Source organism: Oncorhynchus keta, chromosome 1 (genome assembly GCF_023373465.1).
Source record: "Oncorhynchus keta strain PuntledgeMale-10-30-2019 chromosome 1, Oket_V2, whole genome shotgun sequence".
NCBI lineage: Eukaryota > Metazoa > Chordata > Actinopteri > Salmoniformes > Salmonidae > Oncorhynchus > Oncorhynchus keta.
The window spans coordinates 72838341-72864875 of record NC_068421.1 but is presented as its reverse complement, the minus strand read 5'-3'; the positions used below and the strand labels follow the sequence as shown (position 1 = coordinate 72864875).

Below are 26535 nucleotides of genomic sequence, written 5' to 3'. Positions count from 1 at the left end.
GTAACGTATAAAATGCACTATTTTCAAATTGGTTAAACAGAGGGTAAAACAAATGTTTTGCCCATGCTACAGGCGGCTATATCAGTCCGCTAATACAGGACTAGTAAAGGCCAGGTTCATTACTTTTGTAAAGAAAATAATTATATGTATTTTGTTTTAATTCAGATTTTTCAGGATTAGCACCCCTACTTCCCACTGCTATGGCCAGGACAACAACCTCTCCTTCAATGTCAGCAAGACAAAGGAGCTGATCGTGGACTACAGTAAACTGAGGGCTGTAGTGGAGCGGGTCGAGAGCTTCAATTTCCTCGGTGTCCACATCACTAGGGATCTATCATGGTACAAACACACCAACACAGTTGTGAAGAGTGCACGACAATGCCTCTTTCCCCTCAGGAGGCTGAAAAGATTTGGCATGGGTCATCAGATCCTGAAACAGTTCCACAGCTGCACCATTGAGAGCATCTTGACTGGCTGCATCACCGCTTGGAATGGCAACTGCTTGGCATCCGACAGCAAGGCGCTACAGCGGGTAGTGCGTACGATCCAGAACATCACTGGGCCGAGCTCCCTGCCATCCAGGACCTCTATACCAGGCGGTGTCAAAGAAAGGCCCTAGAAATGGTCAAAGACTCCTCTCTCTGATACTGCACGGTAAGCGGTAGCTATGTGTCTCACCATGTTTCAGGTACACTCCGATAGGTGTCTGCGTCACATACAGTATCTTCTATTGTTTGTCTTCTTGTCTGTTTTTCAGCATAAAGTACTCTGTAGCCACTTAGTGTGGACAACAGGTGAGACCACACACACACAATAACAGTCTCTCTTCTTCACTTCATCCCTCTCCCCCTTCTGCCTAAATCCTCTAGGTTATACCAGCTGTTTTGGTGAACCCCTCCTGCATCTGAACTGGCTGACACAGGGGGCACAGCATGATCATAGGTGAGATGTCACTTGGTCGGGTCAACAGGAAGTATTATTAAAAGAGATGCTTTACATTGAAATACAGACAGAGATGTAGTAGTCCCAGAGTGACTGACCATGTCAGAATAAAAAGATAACAAGGCATGCTCTCTCTCTATCCATCTGTAGTTATGTTTTGATGTGAGAGAGGAAGCCAGTCCTGTCATCGCCACCTCACCCATTCTAAAGATACCCACTCTATAGGAGAAAGCCCTGCCTTCAGCTGTTTGCTTAGAAATTCTAGGGACAGTAAGGAGGCCTGCGTCTTGTGACCATAGCGTACGTGTAGGTATGTACGGCAGGACCACATCGGAAAGATAGGTAGCAGCAAGCCCATTTAATACTTTGTAGGTTAGCAGTAAAACCTTGAAATCAGCCCTTGACGTAACAGGAAGCCAGTGTAGAGAGGCTAGCACTGGAGTAATATGATCACATTTTTTTGGTTCTAGTCAAGATTCTAGCAGCCGTGTTTAGCACTAACTGAAGTGTATTTAGTGCTTTATCCGGGGAGCCGGAAAGTAGAGCATTGCAGTAGTCTAACCTAGAAGTGGCAAAAGCATGGATTGATTTTTCTGCATAAATTTTGGACAGAAAATTTCTGATATTTGCAATGTTACGCAGATGGAAAATGTTTGTCAAAAGAGAGATACGGGTCCAGAGTAACGCTGAGGTCCTTCACAGTTTTATTTGAGACGACTGTACAACCATCAAGATTACTTGTCAGATTCAACAGAAGATCTCTGTTTTGTCCGAGTTTAAAAGTAGAACATTTGCCTCCATCCACTTTCTTATGTCTGAAACACAAGCTTCCAGGGAGGGCAATTTTGGGGCTTCACCATGTTTCATCGAAAAGTACAGCTGTGTGTCATCCGCATAGCAGTAAAAGTTAACATTATGTTTCTGAATGACATCACCAAGAGGTAAAATATATAGTGAAAACAATAGTGGTCCTAAAACAGAGCCTTGAGGAACACCGAAATGTACAGTTGATTTGTCAGAGGACAAACCATCTACAGAGACAAACTGATATCTTTCCGACATATAAGATCTAAACCAGGCCAGAACTTGTTCATGTAGACTTGGATTTGGGCTTCCAATCTCTCCAAAAGAATGTAGTGATCGATGGTCTCAAAAGCAGCACTAAGGTCTAGGAGCATGAGGACAGATGCAGATCCTCGGTCTGACACCATGAACAGGTAATTTACCACATTCACAAGTGCAGTCTCAGTGCTATGATGGGGTCTAAAACCAGACTGAAGCGTTTCGTATACATTGTTTGACTTCAGGAAGGCAGTGAGTTGCTGAGCAACAGCTTTTTCAAAAAATTTAGAGAGGAATGGGAGATTCGATATAGGCTGATAGTTTTTTATATTATCTGGGTCAAGGTTTTGGCGTTTTCAAGAGAGGCTTTATTACTGCCACTTTTAGTAAGTTTGGTACACATCCGGTGGATAGAGAACCGTTTATTATGTTCAAAATAGGAAGGCAGGTAGCAGCTCTTTCAGTAGTTTAGTTGGAATAGGGTCCAGTATGCAGCTTGAAGGTTTGGAGGCTAAGAGATAGAGTATTAAAAAAACTTGAGTGTCTCCCTTGATCCTAGGTCCTGGCAGAGTTGTGCAGACTCAGGACAACTAAGCTTTGGAGGAATACGCAGATTTAAAGAGTAGTCCGTAATTTGCTTTCTAATGATCATGATCTTTTCGTCAAAGACATTCATGGTGGTGAACTGATTTTAGTACTCTGACATCCTTGGGTCGGTGGAAGGAGTCTGGAAGGGCATCTGGGAATCTTTGGGTTGTCCGGGAATTTATAGCACAGCTTTTGATGATCCTTAGTTGGGGTCTGAGCAGGTTATTTGTTGCGATTACAAACGTAATAAAATGGTGGTCCAGGATTATGAGGAAAAACATTAAGATCCACAACATTTATTCCACGGGCCAGAACTAGGTCCAGACTATGACTGTGATAGTGAGTAGGTACACATTGAGGAACGCTGTATATGGCCCGGGAGGCCCGTAAACAGCAGCTATAAAAAGTGATTGAGTAGGCTGCATAGATTTCATGACTAGAAGCTCAAAAGACAAAAACGCAGTTTACAAACTGAAATTTGTTATCTTAAATGTTAGCAACACCTCCGCCTTTGCGGGATGTGCAGGGGATATGGTCAGTAGTGTAACCAGGAGGTGAGGCCTCATTTAACATAGTAAAATCATCAGGCTTAAGCCATGTTTCAGTCAGGCCAATCACATCAAGATTATGATCAGTGATTAGTTCATTGACTATAACTGCCTTGGAAGTGAGGGATCTAACATTAAGTAGCCCTATTTTGAGATGTGAGATAGCACTATCTCTTTCAATAATGACAGGAATGGAAGAGGTCTTTGTTCCAGTGAGATTGCGAACACCGCCATGTTAATTTTTGCCTAACCTAGATCGAGGCACAGATACGGTCTCAATGGGGATAGCTGAGCTGACTACACTGACTGTGCTAGTGGCAGACTCCACTAAGCTGGCAGGCTGGCTAACAGCCTGCTGCCTGGCCTGCACCCTATCTCATTGTGGAGCTAGGGGAGTTAGAGTCCTGTCTATGATCGTAGATAAGATGAGAGCACCCCTCCAGCTAGGATGGAGTCCGTCACTCCTCAACATGCCAGGCTTGGTCCTGTTTGTGGATGAGTCCAAGAAAGAGGACCAATTATCTACAAATTCTATCTTTTGGGAGGGGCATAAAACAGTTTTCAACCAGCGATTGAATTGTGAGACTCTACTGTAGAGCTCATCACTCCTCCTAACTGGGAGGGGGCCAGAGACAATTACTTGATGCCGACACATCTTTCAAGCTGATTTACACGCTGAAGCTATGTTGCGCGTGTTGACCTCTGACTGTTTCATCCTAACATCGTTGGTGCTGACGTGGATAACAATATCCTTATACCCTCTACACTCGCCAGTTTTAGCTTTAGCCAGCACCATCTTCAGATTAGCCTTAACGTCGGCAGCCCTGCCCCCTGGTAAACAGTGTATGATCGCTGGATGATTTGTTTTAAGTGTAATACTGCGGGTAATGGAGTCGCCAATGACCAGGGTTTTCAATTTGTCAGAGCTAATGGTGGGAGGCTTCGGTGTCTCAGGCCCCATAACGGGAGGAAAAGAGACCAGAGAAGGCTCAGCCTCTGACTCCGACCCATTGCTTAGTGGGGAGAACCGGTTGAAAGTTTGTCGGCTGAATGAGCGACACTGGTTGAGCATTCCTACAGCATTTCCTTCCAGAAGCCATGATAAAATTGTCCTGCTGTGGTGACTGTGCGAGGCGATTTATACTACTATCTGTACTTATTCGTGCCACAGAGGCTGTTTCATCCTTTCCTACACTTGAATTACCCTTGCCTAACGATTGCGTCTGAAACTGGGCTTGCAGCACAGCTATCCTCGCCATAAAGTGATCGTTCTCCTTTATATTATGAGTACAACGACTGCAATTAGAAGGCATAATGTTAATGTTACTACTTCGCATCGGCTGGTGGAGGTCCTGACAAACCACGACCAGATAAAGTGTCTGGGGTGAAGAAGTTGAATGAAAAGTTGAGCGAGGGAAAAATATATATATATATAAAAACGGTAATTAAAAAGTAAAACAATCGTAAAGTTGGCAGGTAGTAAAGTAAGGTTAGCAACAAACTTCACAGCAGCACATAAACAAGTCTACAAGTTGTGACCGGAAATGACACCTGTCTCACAAGTCACCACAGATCACAAGACCGTCTTGGAAGCCCTCACTACTGAATGCACTCCCTACTGTAAACCTCTCTGTATAAGAACGTCTGCGAAATTAATACATTTAAAAAATATATATATTTGTCCATTTTTGTCATGTAACTTTAATGGCCTGAGCCAAATTGTTTTTTTGTTATGTCATATTTTTGTCCTGCAAGGTATTTTCCTCCCTTCAACCTGGATCTGAAACTCCACATCTTTTGTATAATTAACGAATGGTGTCTTTCAAGCTTTCAAGTGCTGAGACAACATTACAATCAGCACAGCCCAATAACCTACGACAAACATTTAGCCGATATAAGATGTGTAGCCTATAGTCAGATGTTGTGCCTCTCAAATATTTGTATTCGACAAATGGCCCCTGATTTATTCTGACAGAAGTAAAGAGCCTAAACTCTAAACTCTTGACCATCCGTGCCATTATACAGCCAGACCTAAACCCTGCCTCTCTTATCTCCATTCAGCCAATGGGGAGTGGGGTGGGCTCGGTTTGGGAATACATCTGACATTTTAACCGTGCTCGAGAGCAAACCAGCGAATATCATTCTGATACATGCCACCACACTGACTGGAGTACAAGAGAGCATCGCACTCGAGTGCGTAGTGCTCCAAGTGCGTCTCAGTTAGAAAAGTGGATAATTTGGCTTTTTTTGGCGTTGAGGGGAAAGCAACCACCTATTTATCCATTGTGTTTTTTCTTCTAAGGAACATCATAAACAACGTATTTTCCCTCGGAAAAAAACAACAGAAAATTCACCTGGAAGGTGGCAATTGATTTTCCTCCAGCTGAATGAGCAGCGCGCCCTTGTTCGTCTCTGTCGGGTGCGCTGTTGCCTTCTCCTTCCTTTGGATTTTACATAATCGAGTGTAGCCGACCCACTGGAGGTATGATGCGGTAAAAAGGAGCTCCAGCCATTCAGGTGGATGTCGCTCAGTCACTATTTTTTTTACTTCCTGTGGCGGTGTTTTATAGCGTATGATCGTCTGACGCGGTAAACGGAGGTTTATCCAGGTGGGTCTCGATCCCATGCGAGTTCTCATGCATTGTGCTGATCACAACTTTGCGGTCCACTCAGAAGATCCGCTGGGGCGTAATTGTAACAATAACTTCACCGATAAGCTTTGTACCACACCGTTCGCAGAATCAGGTAAAATGATTTTCTACTATGTTCTACCACGAATGTGTAAAAATAAAATAGCCTGTTAATTGTAGACAATTTGACCCCTGTGTTTTAAAATACTATTTACATTATCATATTAATTTGGTTGTTTATTGATTGGAAAACGTATACACACACACACACACACACACACACACACACACACACTGTGGTGACATGTTAGCCTCTGGTTATTACTCTCATTATAAAACTCACACACTCATCCCTTCTCTAACATATAATCATCCTGTCTTTCTCCCTCCTATCGTTCAGGACAAGGGGAGAGAAGTTTGGGGAGAATGAGGAGTCGTCGGGTGCGGGGGAAGCATGAGCGGCCGGTGTATCACTATTAGACGGGTGGCTCTGATGGTTCTATGGGAGTGTACAGTTCTAAGCCTCCTACAGTGCTGGGTGGTAGGGGCGGCAGCCAGCAAGGCCGGGGCAGGAGCTGGGGTGTCTGCAGGGGGCTCCAGCGACACCACGGGGCCCTTCGCCTGGCTCCTGTCTGACAAAGGGCCCTTTCATCACTCCCGGGAGTTTTCTGACTTTACGGAGCGCTACCAGCAAGGATTCACCACCAAGTACAAGATATACAGGTGAGTCTGTCTGCATGACTTAAGTAAAGATGCCTGCAGGGTTTAGCGAGACTGTTGAGATCATCGAAAGTTTGTTGAGTAGCAAGGTTCAGAGTAAGATCAACATTATGGTTTAGAGATACCTGTACAGGTGACATGGATACAGGTGAGATTGCCAGTGAGTGTGTGTTGCGAAGCAGAGGGGTTTAGCCTTACAGCTGGCATTTCTAGTTTCAAAAGAACAGGGAGGACGAGGCAGTTTGCAAAGTCTGGCAGAGTGGCCGCATATATCGCAGCTCACAACCAGTGTTCTTCATCAATAACATATACTGCACTGACTGCTGGTAAGGTCAGGTGGATGAATACTGGGGGTTGTTTGCTGTAGTGAGTGCTGTCTTTGTCACCTGTCCATACCTATTGTGTTTATTGCGATTTTTCAATTTTCGTGCAAGGCGTATGTGTGTCCCTGGTGTGTTTGTGTGATGTTGTCGGCATGTGTGATGTTGTCGGCATGGGATTGCTGGAACAGCATAGTGGATGATACCAGCTAAAGGGTCCTGACTGACACAGTGGCGTTTGGCTGCTGGCTGAGGTGACACGGCCAGGCACAGATGGGGAATGTAACGCTGCTCTCTCTCTCGCTCTCTCTCTCTCGCTCTCTTAGTGCTCCAGTGACCTGTTCAGTCAGGACCAGGGAAAGGGAGTCAAGAGGACTGTGAAAGTGTTTAGGTCTCTCTCTCTGTGCCTTACTCCCCCCTGCTGGTGACTCTCAGCACAGAGCTACACCTGCTGACTCTGGAAGAGAAAGGGCAATAGTATCTTAGAATTTCAACACCTCCGTCAATGTGATCCCTTATTAAGGACTGTGATATGTAAGATAAGCTCTCCCTTCTCCTGTGCAAGCAATAGTTATTTTGAGCTGTTATGTTGTGCCATAAAAATAAATGTTCGAATTTTCACTCGTTTTCATTGGCAACGCATGTAAAGCATTTTTATCAAAAGCATTCACTTTTCATGTGAAAACACAGAATCCTACTCATCATACATGCTTAATTACGTCACATTTGTTTTGAGCTGACTTTGCTGTCGGCCAGAGCAAGGCACCTGGCTCACACCCTGGAGGCAGCCCGGATCCAAAACGAGTGCAATCACTTTTCATCCGGTTTAAACTCCAAGCACCAGGGTAACGCTTGCCAGATAAACAAATCCCTAAATACCCTTGCCATTCAACTGCATTAGAGCAGAATTCTGGATTGACAGTGGAATCAACCAATCAAATTTTGGCTACCATAAATTGGGTGCGCAGTGTGGCTGTTGCGGGTCGCATTATTCTGTGCTGGTACTGTTATGTCTCTGTGAAAGTTGCAGCCCTGTTTGATTAATTAATGATGTCATCAAAAGCATTGCTTCATCTGCATTAGAGCTATATATAATGTTGGGTGCATATAGTGACGTTATGACTCTTTGTCTCGATTTTTGAGTTTGATACAATGTTTTGGAATAGGTCTAGGTCCAATAGCCACGGTTCGCCACCGACAGAAACATGTTTGTTCTGGAGAGGCATCTTGATCAACGCCTACAAGATTGAATCATACAATAGTGTCGTTCAATGGCTGGTAACTGTAACTGCATGCCGCTGGTTTATTTTCAGAGCCATCGAAAGGCAGACAGTTTTCATTGCCTATAGAATAGTCCTCCAAGAGGGAAATAATTTCCCGTAGCCTCACAAATCCATTTTCCAGTTACATAGAACATAAACTGCTTCAAATGGTTAAGATATAGACTCTGCATAACCTCTTTTCTGCCCCAGCCAAAGGTTGAGTGATGCCTCAGGACAGTTACAGTAGCGTGTCCCTGTATCTCAGGGAGTCGTGACGAGGAGCTCGTAGAGCACAGGGCTTATGGTTCCTGACAAGTGTGTGATGGGGGAGTTATATGGGGCAGAGGTCCGTGGTGTCACCTCTGCCATAGCGACTGTGTGTGTGAAGCAGAGGTCCATGGTAACGTCTGTTCCAGAGCCTATGCTGTGTGTCGGTGGTGACAGAACTCTCAGGGGCAGCCTAGTGAAGAGGTGAGGAGTGTTGATAGCTGTGTGTGCTTATGTGCACAGTCTTGCGTGTGTGTGAGTAAGCTATACAGATGTAGGATCTTCATTTGATCACTCTTTGTTGCTGAGAACTGCAAACTTGTAGTGTATTCAAGGTTTAAAAAGGCTTCTAAAGGTTTTAATTTCCACTTTAAACTGTCAGACTTGATTTGCACTAACAAAACATTTATCAACCCTACAAAAAAAATCTATTAATTCGAATCCACATAATTTACGTTTCATGTTGCTTCTGGATTATTTTCCACCTGTAGCAAACTGGCTCATATTAAGTATTCAGACCCTTTGACTTTTTCCACATTGTATTGCGTTACAGCCTTATTCTCAAATGGATGGAATCGTTTTTTGTTCCTCATCAATCTACACACAATAACCCACAATGACAAAGCATAAACAGATTTTTCAAAATGTTTACAAAAATACCCTTTTGAGCTCCGGTGACTCATTTTTCCATTGATCATCCTTGAGATATTTATACAGCTTGATTGGAGTCCACCTATGGTAAATTCAATTGATTGGACATGATTTGGAGAGGCACACTCCTGTCTATATAAGGTCCCACAGTTGGCAGTGCATGTCAGAGCAAAAACCAAGCCGAGGTCGAAGGAATTGTCTGTAGCTCTCCAAGACTGTAGCTAACCAAGACAGGGATATTTCAAGGTACAGATCTGGGGAAGGGTACGAAAACATTTCTGCAGCATTGAAAGTCCCCAAGGACACAGTGGTGTCCATTCTTCTTAAATGGAAGTTTGGAGCAACCAAGACTCTTCCAAGAGCTGGCCACCTGGCCAAAATGAGTAATCAGGGGAGAAGGACCTTGGTCAGGGAGATGACTGAATGCCAGAGTTCCTCTGTGGAGATGGGAGAACCTTCCAGAAGGACAACCATCTCTGCAGTACTCCACCAAACAGCACTTTAAGGTAAAGTGGCCAGACGGAAGCCAGTCCTCTGTAAAAGGCACATGACAGCCCACTTGGAGTTTGCCAAAAGGACTCTCAGACCAAGATTCTCTGGTCTGATGAAACCAAGATTTAACTATTTGGCCTGAATGCCAAGTGCCACGTCTGGAGGAAACCTGGCACCATCTCTACAGTGAAGCATGGTGTTGGCAGCATCATGCTGCGGGGATGTTTTTCAGTGGCAGGAGACTAGTCAGGATAGGGAAAGATGAACGCTGCAAAATGCAGAGAGGTTCTTGATAAAAACCTGCTCTAGAGTGCTCAGGACCTCAGACTGGGGTGAAGGTTCACCTTCCAATGGAATGATGCCTCTAAGTACACAGCCAATACAACGCAGGAGTGGCTTGAACCTGATCAAACATCTCTGGAGAGACGTGACAATAGCTGTGCAGCTCCGCTCCGCTCCCCATCCAACCTAACAGAGCTTGAGAGGTTCTGCAGAGAAAAATGGGAGAAACTCCCCAAATACAGGTGTGCCAATCTTGTAGCATCATACCCAAGACTCAATGCTGAATCACTGCCTAAGGTATTTCAACAAAGTACTGAGTAAAGGGTCTTAATACTTATGTAAATGTAATATTTCTTATTTCATGTAAATGTTGTAAAATTTCATTATGGGGTATTGTGTAGCTTGAGGGATTTTCTTTTTTCAAAGAAGGCTGTAATGTACCAAAATGTGGAAAAAGTCAAGGGGTCTGAATACTTCCCGAATGCACTATGTGTGAGATATTCCAGGCACTGCTACAGTAATGTGTCCTTGCGCAGAATGTGAGATCCTGGCTCGTCTACTTTGTTGTGACAATAGAGACACAATGAGGATCGACAGTGAACATGGTGTGTAGCTCCACCCCGCTCTGCCAAACACCATAGATTATAAACCAGGCCATATGATGGCTGTTTACAGTGAAGGTGATTACATTCACACCTGCCTCTGGTAAGGAGAGAGGCCAGGTACTAAATCCACATATGTTAGGCTCCCTCCATTATGTGACAGTAGCCTCATTTTGTGGCCCAGGCTAAAGACCTATAGCTGGGATCGGGACTAGGGAGAGGGTAATACCTTAATGACCCTTTTGTGTGATGAAAATTAGCTCCTCATCCTGGAGATATAGCGATACGCTACAGTGACTATTACATGCAATTCTATCCTAAATCCATGATGCTGAATCCATATCACATTGTTTACGTGAACCATACCAAGTAAATCATTCTCTGGTGAGTGTTTGATCCTTTTTGCTGGTGTTTGTGGCATGTTCACTATTGGGATCATTATTCAGAGAGGATCATAGCTGTTCTCCATCTCACTTTTCCCTTTTCTCTTGTTTGCCGTCTCTTGCTCTCTATCACACAAATTAAGCAGCTCAATTAGGAAAGTTGATCTGTGCTCCTTTGAATGTGAAGCTGGCTATTGACTTGAAGCTGGCATAGGGGCTGTTTACTTCAACGTCATGTATGGTGACTTTGAGGTCGTTGCAATCAAAAGGATATTTCTTCCTTGTTCTAAAAATTCGAAACTATTCCTCTGTTGCTGATGGGGCGTGCACATTGAACATTCAGAGGGATCAATGTCACATTAGATTAATCCCTGAGAGAGAGAAACGCACAATGTAAGATTTCAACTTGTAAAAGAGCACAGCCTGTACAGTAGAAGCTGTGCACTGTTATTTAAAAAAAAAATGTTAAGTCAACAGAGGTGCCAAACATTAGCTGTACATTGACAGAACATGTTTGCAGATTCAAATGACATTTGAAAATCTTATAATTACAGACATTTACATTTAAGTGACAAACTGTTAATTAACATTCTCTGCTCTAGCAGGCAAAAATTACAGTAAAAAAACATGTGATTTTAAAGTGTGTTAAGATGACTGAAACCTATTGTAGAAATGTTCCAAATAGACAATTTTAGGGGTACATTAATGTATGTTTATAGTAATTCCATAAAAACACTGTCATTACTTTTTTTTTGTTTTATAGATTTACTGTAAATATACAGTAATGTACACTTAATTGGCTATTTGGAACATTTCTAAAATATGTTTCAGTTATCTTAACACATACTTTAAATCAGAAATTACTGTTAAGTCTTAAGCTGTAAATCAACTTGACAATTTTTTTAAAAATACAGTCACATTTTGGGGTAAATCTGAATATTTACAGCAGTCATTTCATAATATTGAAAATGTATATTTTGATAAAGAAATCAAATTAGGGGTTTCAGAAGTAAATAAACTACTGTATATAAAATGTACTTACATCAGAAATTACTCTTTTACTGTAATTTGCCTTCCAAAGCAGTGAATCTGTTAATGTCTAATTTCAAGATTTTCACATGGCTTTTCAATCTGAAAATGTTCTGTAATTTTACGGATTTTTTTTATTTTTATGTATATTTACAATATTGCCCTGTAAATATATGGGCCATATCTATAAAATTACAGGACAATATTGTAACTGTCAAAAGCATGGCACCACAGGGTGCCAAACATTAACAGTAAAATTACAGAAAAATGTCATTCAATTGACGTGTGAGAATCTTAAAATTAGACATTTACATGAAGAGTAAGAATGACAGAAATGGTTAATTAAAATGTCCTGCTTTGGCAGGCTAAAATTACAGTAAAACAAGTAATTTTATTAAATTACCATATTTACAATGTATTTTTATAATATTGGCTAGTTCATTTGCATCTGAAACCCCCTACTTTAATTGAAAATGTATGTATGTATGTATGTATGTGTTAGGATCCAAGTTAATGTACAGGATCAGATTGTTCAAACATTTCCAGTTAGATTATTGGCCTCAAAATAAGCAGATTATGTAATTATCTAGTAGAAATTGATGATTTAAAATATTAATTTAAAACACAAATCATTCATAAACAAGTATTCATATGCGTCTATCTGTCAGATATAAAACACATCGTTAACAGTAGGCCAAGGGCCTCTGATATTGGGAAAGCAACTTGCTGTGCATGATTCTTCAAATGTGTGTTAGTGATGGGCTGGAGAGGACTTGAACAGAAGCTCTCTAGGAATAGAATTGGCGAACCCTGTGGTAGGCTATAACTTACAATAGTTTAATGCAGTATACAAGTGGATAGGGAATAAAATGTTATGGAAGCAAATCCATAGACTCCTTTATAGGAGCATAACATGTGGAGAGTCAACTCATGCATGCTCCTTCCCTCCTCTTCAAAGCCAGCAAAAGGATATCCCCTCATGAACATCTCTGGAGCACCTGATGAAAGCATATTTATAACACCATTATAAATGTATTTAAAACAGTTTTTTTTGGGGGGGGGTTGAAAAAAATACACATTACAAGTACATTTCAAAACTTACCCAGCCACTGTTTTATTTGAAGATATTATCAGTTGTATAGCTTATGGATGTTCACCCCCCTAACATAATTGTTTAAGATGGCTTGATGGTTCATGTTTTTACTATTTGATTCTCCATTTAGAACACCTGGGGGTATCAGAAACAAATATGGATTTTTGTTGTTTATGAAACTTGAATTTGACCTCACTGCTATCATCTCAATAAACAAACTTCCGCTTCACACAGAGTAGTCACGTTAGCAAGCTAGTTTAGATAACTACCAGGGATGAATAAACTGTTATTATTGAGTTCTCTGACATTCAGAATGCAAACGGCGCTGCTCTATAAACAGAACCAAAACACTTACAGGGTCATTTTCTCTAAACAGCTGCTCAGGGATATCTCTGGTGTAATTAGATCAGCTCTGAAAAATATCTGTTGTGAATGAAGGTTGAAATAATAACGTTGTGTTGTGAGGTATATAACAATACACTACATCTTCAAGAAATGGATAGGGTCCTCTCTCATGAATCACGGCAGGTCTCTCAGCACAGCCTCCCTCTGCATGGAACTGACAAAAAAGCACAATTTACACCATTGTTATTAAAGTGGTTGTAAAATAAAAACTACGGAGCAACCTGAGCAAAAAACAGACAACTAACTTACACAGTCCTTACACAATTCCGTGTCCTGTCTCCTCACCTTCACAAACTGCAGTTAAGAAGGTCTGAAGGAAGGCCTATTGAATACCTCAAGAGTTATTTAATGGCAGAAAATATCAGATTTCACCTTGAACAGTCCTGGCAAACTGGATTTAATCTCAGTGACGAGGCTCATCTTCCAAAATGTATTTTTTAAATATTTATTTATTAACCAGGTAGGCAAGTTGAGAACAAGTTCTCATTTACAATTGTGACCTGGCCAAGATAACGCAAAGCAGTTTGACACATACAACAGAGTTACACATGGAGTAAAAAAACAGTCAATAATACAGTAGAAAAATAAGTCTATATACAATGTGAGCAAATGAGCTAAGATAAGGGAGGTAAAGGCAACAACAAAAAAGAAAAGGCCATGGTGGAGAAGTGAATACAATATAGCAAGTAAAACACTGGAATGGTAGATTTGCAGTGGAAGAATGTGCAAGGTTGAGATCGAAATAATGGGGTGCAAAGGAGCATAAATAAATACAGTAGGGGGAGAGGTAGTTGTTTGGGCTAAATTCTAGATGGGCTATGTACAGGTGCAGTATTCTGTGAGCTGCTCTGACAGCTGGTGCTTACAGCTGGTGAGGGAGATGTTTTTCCAGTTTCTGAGATTTTTGTAGTTCGTTCCAGTCATTGGCAGCAGAGAACTGGAAGGAGAGGCGGCCAAAGGAAGAGTTGGTTTTGGGGGTGACCAGAGAGATACCTGATGGAGCGCGTGCTACGGGTGGGTGCTGCTATGGTGACCAGCGAGCTGAGATAAGGGGGGACTTTACCTAGCAGGGTCTTGTAGATGACCTGGAGCCAGTGGGTTTGGCGACGAGTATGAAGCGAGGGCCAGCCAACGAGAGCGTACAGGTCTCAATGGTGGGTAGTATTTGGGGCTTTGGTGACAAAACGGATGGCACTGTGATAGACTGCATCCAATTTATTGAGTAGGGTATTCGAGGCTATTTTGTAAATGACATCGTCGAGGATCGGTAGGATGGTCAGTTTTACGAGGGTATGTTTGGCAGCATGAGTGAAGGATGCTTTGTTGCGAAATAGGAAGCCAATTCTAGATTTAACTTTGGATTGGAGATGTTTGATGTGAGTCTGGAAGAAGAGTTTACAGTCTAACCAGACACCAAGAATATGTGGACAACTACAAATACCTAAGTCAGAGCCGTCCAAAGAGTAATGATGTTGGGCAGGCGGGCAGCGATCAGTTGAAGAGCATGCATTTAGTTTTACTTGTATTTAAGAGCAATTGGAGGCCACGGAAGGAGAGTTGTATGGCATTGAAGCTCGCCTGGAGGGTTGTTAAGTGTCCAAAAAAGGGCCAGAAGTCTACAGAATGGTGTCGTCTGCGTATGGGTGGGTCAGAGACTCACCAGCATTGATGTATACAGAGGAGAGTCTGTCCAGGAATTGAACCCTGTGGCACTCCGAGACTGCCAGAGGCCCGGACAACAGGCCCTCCGATTTGACACACTGAACTCTATCAGAGAAGTAGTTGGTGAACCAGGCGAGGCAATCATTTGAGAAACCAAGGCTGTCGAGTCTGCCGATGAGGATGTGGTTATTGACAGAGTCGAAAGCCTTGGCCAGGGCAATGAATACGGCTGCACAGTATTGTTTCTTATCGATGGCGGTTAAGATATCATTTAGGACCTTGAGCGTGGCTGAGGTGCACCCATGACCAGCTCTGAAACCAGATTGCATAGCGGAGAAGGTATGGTGGGATTCGACATGGTCAGTAATCGGTTTGTTAACTTGGCTTTCGAAGACCTTAGAAAGGCAGGGTAGGATAGATATAGGTCTGTAGCAGTTTGGGTCAAGAGTGTACCCCCCTCCCCCGTTGAAGGGGGGGATGACCACAGCTGCTTTCCAATCTTTGGTAATCTCAGACGACACGAAAGAGGTTGAACAGGCTAGTAATAGGGGTGGCAACAATTTCGGCAGATCATTTTAGAAAGAAAGGGTCCAGGTTGTCTAGCCTGGCTGATTTTGTAGGGGTCCAGATTTTGCAGCTCTTTCAGAACGTCAGCTGACTGGATTTGAGAGGAGGAGAAATGGGGAAGGCTTGGGCGAGTTGCTGTGGGGGGTGCTGTTGACTGGGGTAAGGGTATCCAGGTGGAAAGCAGTGGCCAGCCATAGAAAAATGCTTATTGAAAATCTCAATAATAGTGGATTTATCAGTGGTGACAGTGTTTCCTATCTTCAGTGCAGTTGGGCAGCAGGGAGGGGGTGTTCTTATTCTCCATGGACTCCCTACAAAGGTAAAAGGTGGGATCTACGTAATTTTCTTTACTGCAAAACCGGACATAAAAGTATTATTTTTTTGTAAGACAGACAGCAATTTCTGATACTCCATTATATATTCTGAACAACTTGCTTGTTCTAGTGTCAGGAACTGATTACAAATGATCAAAGCTGTTTGATCAAATTCGTAGTTATTGCGTTTTGCCTGTAGGGATTCTTTCACATATTATTCTCTGATCAATAGGCTGTAGATTTAACACCACCAAAGAAGAAGGTGTGCTATTATTACTAATACCTGCTCCTTCCATGACACAGACTGACCCATGATCCCTTATTGATGTCACCTGTTAGATCCACTTCAATCAGTGTAGATGAAGTGGGGGAGACGGTTAAAGAAGGATTTAATCCTTGAGACAATTGAGACATGGATTGTGTGCTAGTCAGAGGGTGGATGGGCAAGACAAAATATTTAAGTGACTTTGGGGGTATGGTAGTAGGTACCAGACGCAGCTGTTTGCGTGTTTCAAGAACTTCAACGCTGCTGGGTTTTTCACACTCAACCGTTTCCTGTGTGCATCAAGGTCTACTATCCAAAGGACATCCAGCCGACACCAGGCCAGTGGTCAAAAACGGGTCATTGATGAGAGGACAGAGGAGGCTGACAAGAATTATTCAGAGAAACTGCCTGGCTACAGTTAGTCAACTGACAGTCCAGTACAACATTGGTGCCCAAAGACCCGTAAATAATGCACAACTCGCCCTACCTTGACACATGGGGTACGGCAGCTGACGATCTTAGAGTACACTCCTTACAGCAAGAAAGTGTGGTTGCAGTGGGCTAAGGAATGAAAACAGTGGAGAATTGGAAAAACGTTCCCTGGTCTGATGAATCCTGGTTTGTGCTTTTTTTTTTAGGCTGGTGGTGGTTTGGGGTGTGTTTTCATGGCACACATTGGTCCCCTTTATAAAAGTGGACCAACAGTTTAATGCCACATAATATCTGAACATCAGTTGTATCCCTTCATGGAAGCAGTGTATACATCTGCAAAACCGATTATAAAAAAAAATATATATATTCCCCCCCCCCCGAGCAGGATAATGCCCTATGCCACAAGGTTAGAATTGTCCAGGAATGGTTCCACAAACATGACAGTGAATTCAGCTTACTGCAGTGGCCTGCCCAGTCACCAGATATCAATCCAATTGAGCAGCTGTGGGATGAGATGGAACGAGCTACACCCAGCCAACTTGACACAACTGTGAAGTATTGGAGTCAACATGGGCCAGGATCCCTGTGGACCACTTTTGACACCTTGTAGAGTCCATGCCCCAACAAATTGAGGCTGTTCTGAGGGCAAAAGGGGGTGCCAATCAATTTTAGGAAGGTGTTCCTAATGTTTTGTACACTCTGTGAATAGTAATTCAGTTTATGTAGACCATGATGCATGCATGCCCAGAGTATAAAAAAAAAATATATATTTATTTTACCCCCTTGTTCATTGGGTAACTGTGTAAAATGGCTGGAAATATGTTCTTTGCTCTAGCGCCTTGCTTTATCTAATGTTGAAAATCACAATTGAGTATTTTATCTGAAATCCACATGCTGGTGTGAAAGTCAAACACCCTGCACATGGTGCAAATAGGATAAGCCCACTTGGGAATGGTAACGTGGCTTTCACCACATCAGCCTCCGTAAAACATCCAGCCGTGCTTTCCAATTGCCTCACTGCTGTCATCCCAATTCTTACACCAATGTAGCAAACTGCAATGCAGAGAAGGGAACCTGGGTCACTGCCATGAAAAGCACACACCATACGCATTGCGCCAATAGGGTAAACCCACTTGAATGGTAACGAGGCTCATATTATCGAGGACCACTATATTGCTCCCTCCAAATGGGAAGGCACGATTCTGTGCTTCAACCACATCGGCCTCTTTAAATGTCTGGCAGTGCATTCCAATGGCCTCACGGCCACCATCCCAATTCTGGCACCAGAGTAGCGAACGGCTGGGCAGGGAAGGGAACCTGGGTCACTGGCATGAAAGGAAAACTCCCTATTAACAAGGTTAACCCACTTGGTGGGAATTGTACCGTCACTATAATACATTTGCAAATAGCCTACTTAAAGGGATAGTTCACTCCAAATTACAAAATTACATTTAGGCTTTAATTACCCTGTAAAGTATGACCTCAATCCATGCTTTGGTTTAGCTTCCCTGGCACTGTTTCCAAATGCTGATATTTTTTGCATTTGTATCACAAATCTCATTCACGTCATGGGACCGATATGAGCGTATTTCATGTAACGCCAGGGTAGTGGGTTCGATTCCCGGGACCACCCATACGTAGAATGTATGCACACATGACTGTAAGTCGCTTTGGATAAAAGCGTCTGCTAAATGGCATATATTATTATTATATTATATTATATCATGTCCAAATCATCCGAAAGTATCTACAATTGAGTGTAAAGGTCAACAAAGTAACTTAGATGATTTGAACAAAATGCGCAGATATGCTATTATCGGTGCCATAACTATAACTAAAACGTTAGCATTTTGGAAACCGTTCCAGGGAAACTCAACCAAAGAATGGATTGCTGTCACCCCTTTTCCATGTACTGCTAACAGGGCAAGAAAACCAATATGTAATTTTGGAATTTTGGTGAACTAGAAATGCTTACCTTATATTAGAATTTGTGGCACAAATCCAATGCAAGTCAATGGTACATACAGTACCAGCCAACAGTTTGGGCACCTGTTCATTCCAGGGTTTTTATTTTATACTATTATCTAAATTGTAGAATAATAGTGAAAACATCACAACTTTGATATAACACACATGGAATCATGTAGTAACCAAAAAGTGTTAAACAAGTCAAAACATATTTGAGATTATTCAATGTAGCCACCCTTTGCCTTGATGATAGCTTCATGAGGTAGTCACCTGGAATGCATTTAAATTAACAGGTGTGCCTTCTTAAAAGTTCATTAATGGAATTGTTTTCCTTCTTCTTAACTTCTTAATTAAGGTAGAGGGGGCAGCATTTTCACTTTGGATAAATAGCGTCCCCAATTTCAACTTCCTGCTACTCATGCCAAGAATATAAGATATGCATATTATTAGTAGATTTGGATAGAAAACACGCTGAAGTTTCTAAAACAGTTTGAGTCATGTCTGTGAGTATAACAAAACTTATGTAGCAGTCAACCCTGAGGACTAACCGTTCAGATTTTTTTTTTTTAGGTCTGTCTGTTCAGTAGTTTTACATTTACATTTAAGTCATTTAGCAGACGCTCTTATCCAGAGCGACTTACAAATTGGTGCATTCACCTTATGACATCCAGTGGAACAGCCACTTTACAATAGTGCATCTAAATCTTTTAGGGGGGGGGGGTGAGAAGGATTACTTATCCTATCCTAGGTATTCCTTAAAGAGGTGGGGTTTCAGGTGTCTCCGGAAGGTGGTGATTGACTCCGCTGTCCTGGCGTCGTGAGGGGGTTTGTTCCACCATTGGGGGCCAGAGCAGCGAACAGTTTAGACTGGGCTGAGCGGGAACTGTACTTCCTCAGTGGTAGGGAGGCGAGCAGGCCAGAGGTGGATGAACGCAGTGCCCTTGTTTGGGTGTAGGGCCTGATCAGAGCCTGGAGGTACTGAGGTGCCGTTCCCCTCACAGCTCCGTAGGCAAGCACCATGGTCTTGTAGCGGATGCGAGCTTCAACTGGAAGCCAGTGGAGAGAGCGGAGGAGCGGGGTGACGTGAGAGAACTTGGGAAGGTTGAACACCAGACGGGCTGCGGCGTTCTGGATGAGTTGTAGGGGTTTAATGGCACAGGCAGGGAGCCCAGCCAACAGCGAGTTGCAGTAATCCAGACGGGAGATGACAAGTGCCTGGATTAGGACCTGCGCCGCTTCCTGTGTGAGGCAGGGTCGTACTCTGCGGATGTTGTAGAGCATGAACCTACAGGAACGGGCCACCGCCTTGATGTTACTTGAGAACGACAGGGTGTTGTCCAGGATCACGCCAAGGTTCTTAGCGCTCTGGGAGGAGGACACAATGGAGTTGTCAACCGTGATGGCGAGATCATGGAACGGGCAGTCCTTCCCCGGGAGGAAGAGCAGCTCAGTCTTGCCGAGGTTCAGCTTGAGGTGGTGATCCGTCATCCACACTGATATGTCTGCCAGACATGCAGAGATGCGATTCGCCACCTGGTCATCAGAAGGAGGAAAGGAGAAGATTAATTGTGTGTCGTCTGCATAGCAATGATAGGAGAGACCATGTGAGGTTATGACAGAGCCAAGTGACTTGGTGTATAGCGAGAATAGGAGAGGGCCTAGAACAGAGCCCTGGGGGACACCAGTGGTGAGAGCGCGTGGTGAGGAGACAGATTCTCGCCACGCCACCTGGTAGGAGCGACCTGTCAGGTAGGACGCAATCCAAGCGTGGGCCGCGCCGGAGATGCCCAACTCGGAGAGGGTGGAGAGGAGGATCTGATGGTTCACAGTATCGAAGGCAGCCAATAGGTCTAGAAGGATGAGAGCAGAGGAGAGAGAGTTAGCTTTAGCGGTGCAGAGCGCCTCCGTGATACAGAGAAGAGCAGTCTCAGTTGAATGACTAGTCTTGAAACCTGACTGATTTGGATCAAGAAGGTCATTCTGAGAGAGATAGCGGGAGAGCTGGCCAAGGACGGCACGTTCAAGAGTTTTGGAGAGAAAAGAAAGAAGGGATACTGGTCTGTAGTTGTTGACATCAGAGGGATCGAGTGTAGGTTTTTTCAGAAGGGGTGCAACTCTCGCTCTCTTGAAGACGGAAGGGACGTAGCCAGCGGTCAGGGATGAGTTGATGAGCGAGGTGAGGTAAGGGAGAAGGTCTCCGGAAATGGTCTGGAGAAGAGAGGAGGGGATAGGGTCAAGCGGGTTGTTGGGCGGCCGGCCGTCACAAGACGCAAGATTTCATCTGGAGAGAGAGGGGAGAAAGAGGTCAGAGCACAGGGTAGGGCAGTGTGAGCAGAACCAGCGGTGTCGTTTGACTTAGCAAACGAGGATCGGATGTCGTCGACCTTCTTTTCAAAATGGTTGACGAAGTCATCTGCAGAGAGGGAGGAGGGGGGGAGGGGGAGGAGGAATCAGGAGGGAGGAGAAGGTGACAAAGAGCTTCCTAGGGTTAGAGGCAGATGCTTGGAATTTAGAGTGGTAGAAAGTGGCTTTAGCAGCAGAGACAGAGGAGGGAGTGAAAGGATGCCAGGTCCGCAGGGAGGCGAGTTTTCCTCCATTTCCGCTCGGCTGCCCGGAGCCCTGTTCTGTGAGCTCGCAATGAGTCGTCGAGCCACGGAGCGGGAGGGGAGGACCGGCCGGCCTGGAGGATAGGGGACATAGAGAGTCAAAGGATGCAGAAAGGGAGGAGAGGAGGGTTGAGGAGGCAGAATCAGGAGATAGGTTGGAGAAGGTTTGAGCAGAGGGAAGAGATGATAGGATGGAAGAGGAGAGAGTAGCGGGGGAGAGAGAGCGAAGGTTGGGACGTCGCGATACCATCCGAGTAGGGGCAGTGTGGGAAGTGTTGGATGAGAGCGAGAGGGAAAAGGATACAAGGTAGTGGTCGGATACTTGGAGGGGAGTTGCAATGAGGTTAGTGGAAGAACAGCATCTAGTAAAGATGAGGTCGAGCGTATTGCCTGCCTTGTGAGTAGGGGGGGAAGGTGAGAGGGTGAGGTCAAAAGAGGAGAGGAGTGGAAAGAAGGAGGCAGAGAGGAATGAGTCAAAGGTAGACGTGGGGAGGTTAAAGTCGCCCAGAACTGTGAGAGGTGAGCCGTCCTCAGGAAAGGAGCTTATCAAGGCATCAAGCTCATTGATGAACTCTCCGAGGGAACCTGGAGGGCGATAAATGATAAGGATGTTAAGCTTGAAAGGGCTGGTAACTGTGACAGCATGGAATTCAAAGGAATCGATAGACAAATGGGTAAGGGGAGAAAGAGAGAATGACCACTTGGGAGAGATGAGGATCCCGGTGCCACCACCCCGCTGACCAGAAGCTCTCGGGGTGTGCGAGAACACGTGGGCGGATGAAGAGAGAGCAGTAGGAGTAGCAGTGTTATCTGTGGTGATCCATGTTTCCGTCAGTGCCAAGAAGTCGAGGGACTGGAGGGAGGCATAGGCTGAGATGAACTCTGCCTTGTTGGCCACAGATCGGCAGTTCCAGAGGCTACCGGAGACCTGGAACTCCACGTGGGTCGTGCGCGCTGGGACCACCAGATTAGGGTGGCCGCGGCCACGCGGTGTGGAGCGTTTCTTTGGTCTGTGCAGAGAGGAGAGAACAGGGATAGACAGACACATAGTTGACATGCTACAGAAGAGGCTACGCTAATGCAAGGAGATTGGAATGACAAGTGGACTACACGTCTCGAATGTTCAGAAAGTTAAGCTTACGTAGCAAGAATCTTATTGACTAAAATGATTAAAATGATACAGTACTGCTGAAGTAGGCTAGCTGGCAGTGGCTGCGTTGTTGACTTTGTAGGCTAGCTGGCAGTGGCTGCGTTGTTGACACTACACTAATCAAGTCGTTCCGTTGAGTGTAATAGTTTCTACAGTGCTGCTATTCGGTAGACGGTGGACGTTTGCTAGCTGGCTAGCTGCTGGGCAGATAGCAGTGTAGACTACGTTAGGACGACGAAATACGATAATTACGCAATTATCTTTGATACAAAGACGGCTATGTAGCTAGCTAAGAAGAAATTGCTAAGATTAGACAAATCAAACCGTTGTACTATAATGAAATGTAATGAAATGTAATGAAAAGTTATACTACCTGCGGACCGAAGTGCAAAGTTTTCATTGGAATTTCCTTGGAATTTGGTTGAGGTTATTCCTTTGTGCAATGAAGAAGTATGGCCATCTAGGAAATGGGTAACACTATTGAGTTGTGCAAGACTTGAAAAGTGCCGTTGGTTTGTTTTCTTCCTGTATTGAACACAGATAGACCCGTCTTGAATTCGATCGATTTATTAACGTTTAAAAATACCTAAAGTTGTATTACAAAAGTAGTTTGAAATGTTTTGGCAAAGTTTACAGGCAACTTTTGAGATATTTTGTAGTGACGTTGCATATTTGGAAGCTGTTTTTTTCTGGATCAAACACGCCAAATAAATTAACATTTTGGATATATATGGACGGAATTAATAGAACAAAATGACCAATTGTCATGTTTATGGGACATATTGGAGTGCCAACAAAAGAAGCTCGTCAAAGATAAGGCATGTTTTATATTTTATTTCTGCGTTTTGTGTAGCGCCTGCAGGGTTGGAATATGCTACTCTCTTTGTTTACTGTTGTGCTATCATCAGATAATAGCTTCTTATGCTTTCGCCGAAAAGCCTTTTTAAAATCTGTAGGACGGCCGGGGTGTTAAGCATGTCCCAGTTTAGGTCACCCAACAGTACGAACTGTGAAGATTAGATGGGTTGGCGATCATTGATTTTGGACATGATTTGGACAAGTTCGCATTTGAAGCAATGGCCAGGTAAAAAAAATTGGGGGTGAACTATCCCTTTAAATGAGTAACAAGCTGGGACCCTTATGTTAAACAGTAGGCTATCAATAGGCCTTATAATTGGTACTGTTCATAGTGTTTGTGGACTATTTCTTAAATTTCACTGCCTTACTAGAAGTGTAAAATAATCAGAAGTGAAGGTGCATTGTTTGAATGTAGTTTCAGTGCTTCAATTCCAGTGCTTTAGCACTCCAATTCCAGTGCACCCCTTTGGGTCCCTAGGACCAGCATTAAGAAACACTACCTGGGGTATCGGGTTTACATATCCACCGCCATTGGACATTGGCATTAACTTTCATTCGCTGGTCGGACTGTCTGTCAACATGTTACAGAAATATTGCCCATGTTCCTTTAGTTAAGACTTCTTGGTTCTGATTTGATATTTGCAAAAACTAGATTATTTTTTTTTTGCCATTTCATTTAACTTGACTAGATAAAACTACTAATTTAGAGAAATTCTGTTTTTTCTTTTACAGTGTTGGTAGGCCAATCATTTTCAAATTCAGAGGTCTAGTTGCAAGGTCAACCATCTGTGTCGCGAAGATAAATATTTGGCCAAACAGATTAATATCTTGACTTGGAGTTAATCTTGGGATGAGACCCCCTTCAGCCCCCATCTGTGCCCTGGACACCATATGTGAGTTGATCGCCCCCCATCTAATCTTCAGAGTTCGTACTGTTGGGTGACCTAAACTGGGACATGCTTAACACCCCGGCCGTCCTACAATCTAAGGTAGATACCCTCAATCTCACACAAATTACGAAGGAACCTACCAGGTACACCGCTAATTTCGTAACTATGGGCACCCTCTTAGATATCACCCTGACCAACTTGCCCTCTAAATACACCTCTGCTGTCTACAACCAGGATCTCAGCGATCACTGCCTGCGTGCATAATGGGTCCACCCCTCATCACTGTCTCATCACTGTCATCACTTTCTAATCGACCTGGCCCGGGTATCCTGGAAGGATATTGACCTCCTCACATCAGTAGAGGATGCCTGGTTGCTCTTCAAAAGGGCTTTCCTCTCCATCTTAAATAAGCATGCCCCATTCAAAAAATGTAGAACTAAGAACAAATATAGCCCTTGGTTCACCGCAGACTTGACTGCCCTTGACCAGCACAAACATCCTGTGGTGTTCTGCATTAGCATCGATGGATCACCACCCTGGATGGTTCCGACCTTGAATATGTGGACATCTATAAGTACCTAGGTGTCTGGCTAGACTGTAAACTCTCCTTCCAGACTCATATCAAACATCTCCAATCGAAAATCAAATCAGGAGTCTGCTTTCTATTCCGCAACAAAGCCTCCTTCACTCACGCTGCCAAACTTACCCTAGTAAAACTGACTATCCTACCGATCCTCGACTTCGGCGACGTCATCTACAAAATTGCTTCCAACACTCAGCAAACTGGATGCAGTTTATCACAGTGCCATCCGTTTTGTCACTAAAGCACCTTATACCACCCACCACTGCGACCTGTATGCTCTAGTCGGCTGGCCCTCGCTACATATTCGTCGCCAGACCCACTGGCTCCAGGTCATCTACAAGTCCATGCTAGGTAAAGCTCCGCCTTCTCTCAGTTCACTGGTCACGATGGCAACACCCATCCGTAGCACGCGCTCCAGCAGGTGTATCTCACTGATCATCCCTAAAGCCAACACCTCATTTGGCCGCCTTTCGTTCCAGTTCTCTGCTGCCTGTGACTGGAACGAATTGCAAAAATCGCTGAAGTTGGAGACTTTTATCTCCCTCACCAACTTCAAACATCTGCTATCTGAGCAGCTAACCGATCGCTGCAGCTGTACACAGTCTATCGGTAAATAGCCCACCCATTTTTACCTACCTCATCCCCATACTGTTTTTATTTATTTACTTTTCTGCTCTTTTGCACACCAATATACCTGTACATGACCATCTGATCATTTATCACTCCAGTGTTAATCTGCAAAATTGTAATTATTCGCCTACCTCCTCATGCCTTTTGCACACAATGTATATAGACTCCCCTTTTTTTATACTGTGTTATTGACTTGTTAATTGTTTACTCCATGTGTAACTCTGTGTTGTCTGTTCACACTGCTATGCTTTATCTTGGCCAGGTCACAGTTGTAAATGAGAACTTGTTCTCAACTGGCCTACCTGGTTAAATAAAGGTTAAATAAACATGTTTTAAAAATGAGCATGCACACAAGGTAGACATACAAGAATTGTGGCTTTGCAAGAGAAAATAAAAATGTTGAAGAGAAACTTCCAGTGAGCAGCCAACATGACACGAATATTTCATTTCTAAATTGTTAAATAGATTTTTATTTCCACTTTTTTTCTTTGACAGTGGTGTATCTTTCTGATTTATTTTTAAGCTTGCATGCATTATTTCAAATATGTTACTTATCTTCGCTGCTGTCAGATGCCACTCCAAATTTGGAGGGTGAGGGAGAGCTTTGTACGCATCTCTATGTGGAGTAAATGTGGTCTAGAATTGTTTTCCTCTGGTGGCACATTTAACATGCTGTTAGAAATTAGGTAAAACAGATTAGAGTTTTCCTGCATGAAGGCCACTAGGAGGCACCGCCTATGGATGAGCGTTTTCCGCTTTACTCATGACTGTATACAGCCACTACTGGTGTTTGTTTTTTATACTATTTACTCCTTGAAAGTGGCAGCTTTAGCCTTTAGCTCGATGTGTATGTTGCCTGTAATCCATGGCTTCTGGTTGGGATATGTGTGTACAGTCACTGTGGCGACAATGTTGTCGATGCACTTATTGATGACGTTGGTAAACTCCTCAATGCCATTGGATGAAAACCCAGAACATATTCCAGTCTGTGCTAGCAAAACAGTCCTGTAGCTTAGCATCCACGTCATCTGACCCTTCCATATTGAGCGAGTCATTGGTACTACCTGCTTTAGTTTTTGCTTGTAAGCAGGATTTAGGAGGATAGAATTATTGTAAGATTTGCCAAATGGAGGGTGAGGGAGAGCTTTGCATGTGTATCTGTGTGTGGAGTAAAGGTGGTCTAGAGTTTATTTTTTTATTTTTTTTTTATGAAAAAAAACAATTCTGGTTGCACGTGACATGCTGGTAGAATTTAGGTAAAACAGATTTAAGTTTGCCTGCATGAAAGTCCCCGGCCACTAGGCATGCCGCTTATTGATGAACATTTTCTTGTT

The 26535-nt window shown here is 43.6% G+C and overlaps 2 protein-coding genes across 2 annotated transcripts in view; both read left to right on the top strand.

Moving 5' to 3' along the window:
* The window catches only part of uchl5 (ubiquitin carboxyl-terminal hydrolase L5), a 1000928-nt gene that overhangs the window by 646560 nt on the left and 327833 nt on the right, over positions 1-26535 (top strand). The window lies entirely within an intron of this gene.
* The window catches only part of LOC118392918 (BMP/retinoic acid-inducible neural-specific protein 3), a 56120-nt gene continuing 34820 nt past the window's right edge, over positions 5236-26535 (top strand). The window contains exons 1-2 of the mRNA XM_035784947.2: positions 5236-5885; positions 6171-6493. Of these exons, the coding sequence (XP_035640840.1) occupies positions 6225-6493 (269 nt within the window). The 5' untranslated portion in view covers positions 5236-5885; positions 6171-6224. The remainder of the gene's footprint in view (positions 5886-6170; positions 6494-26535) is intronic.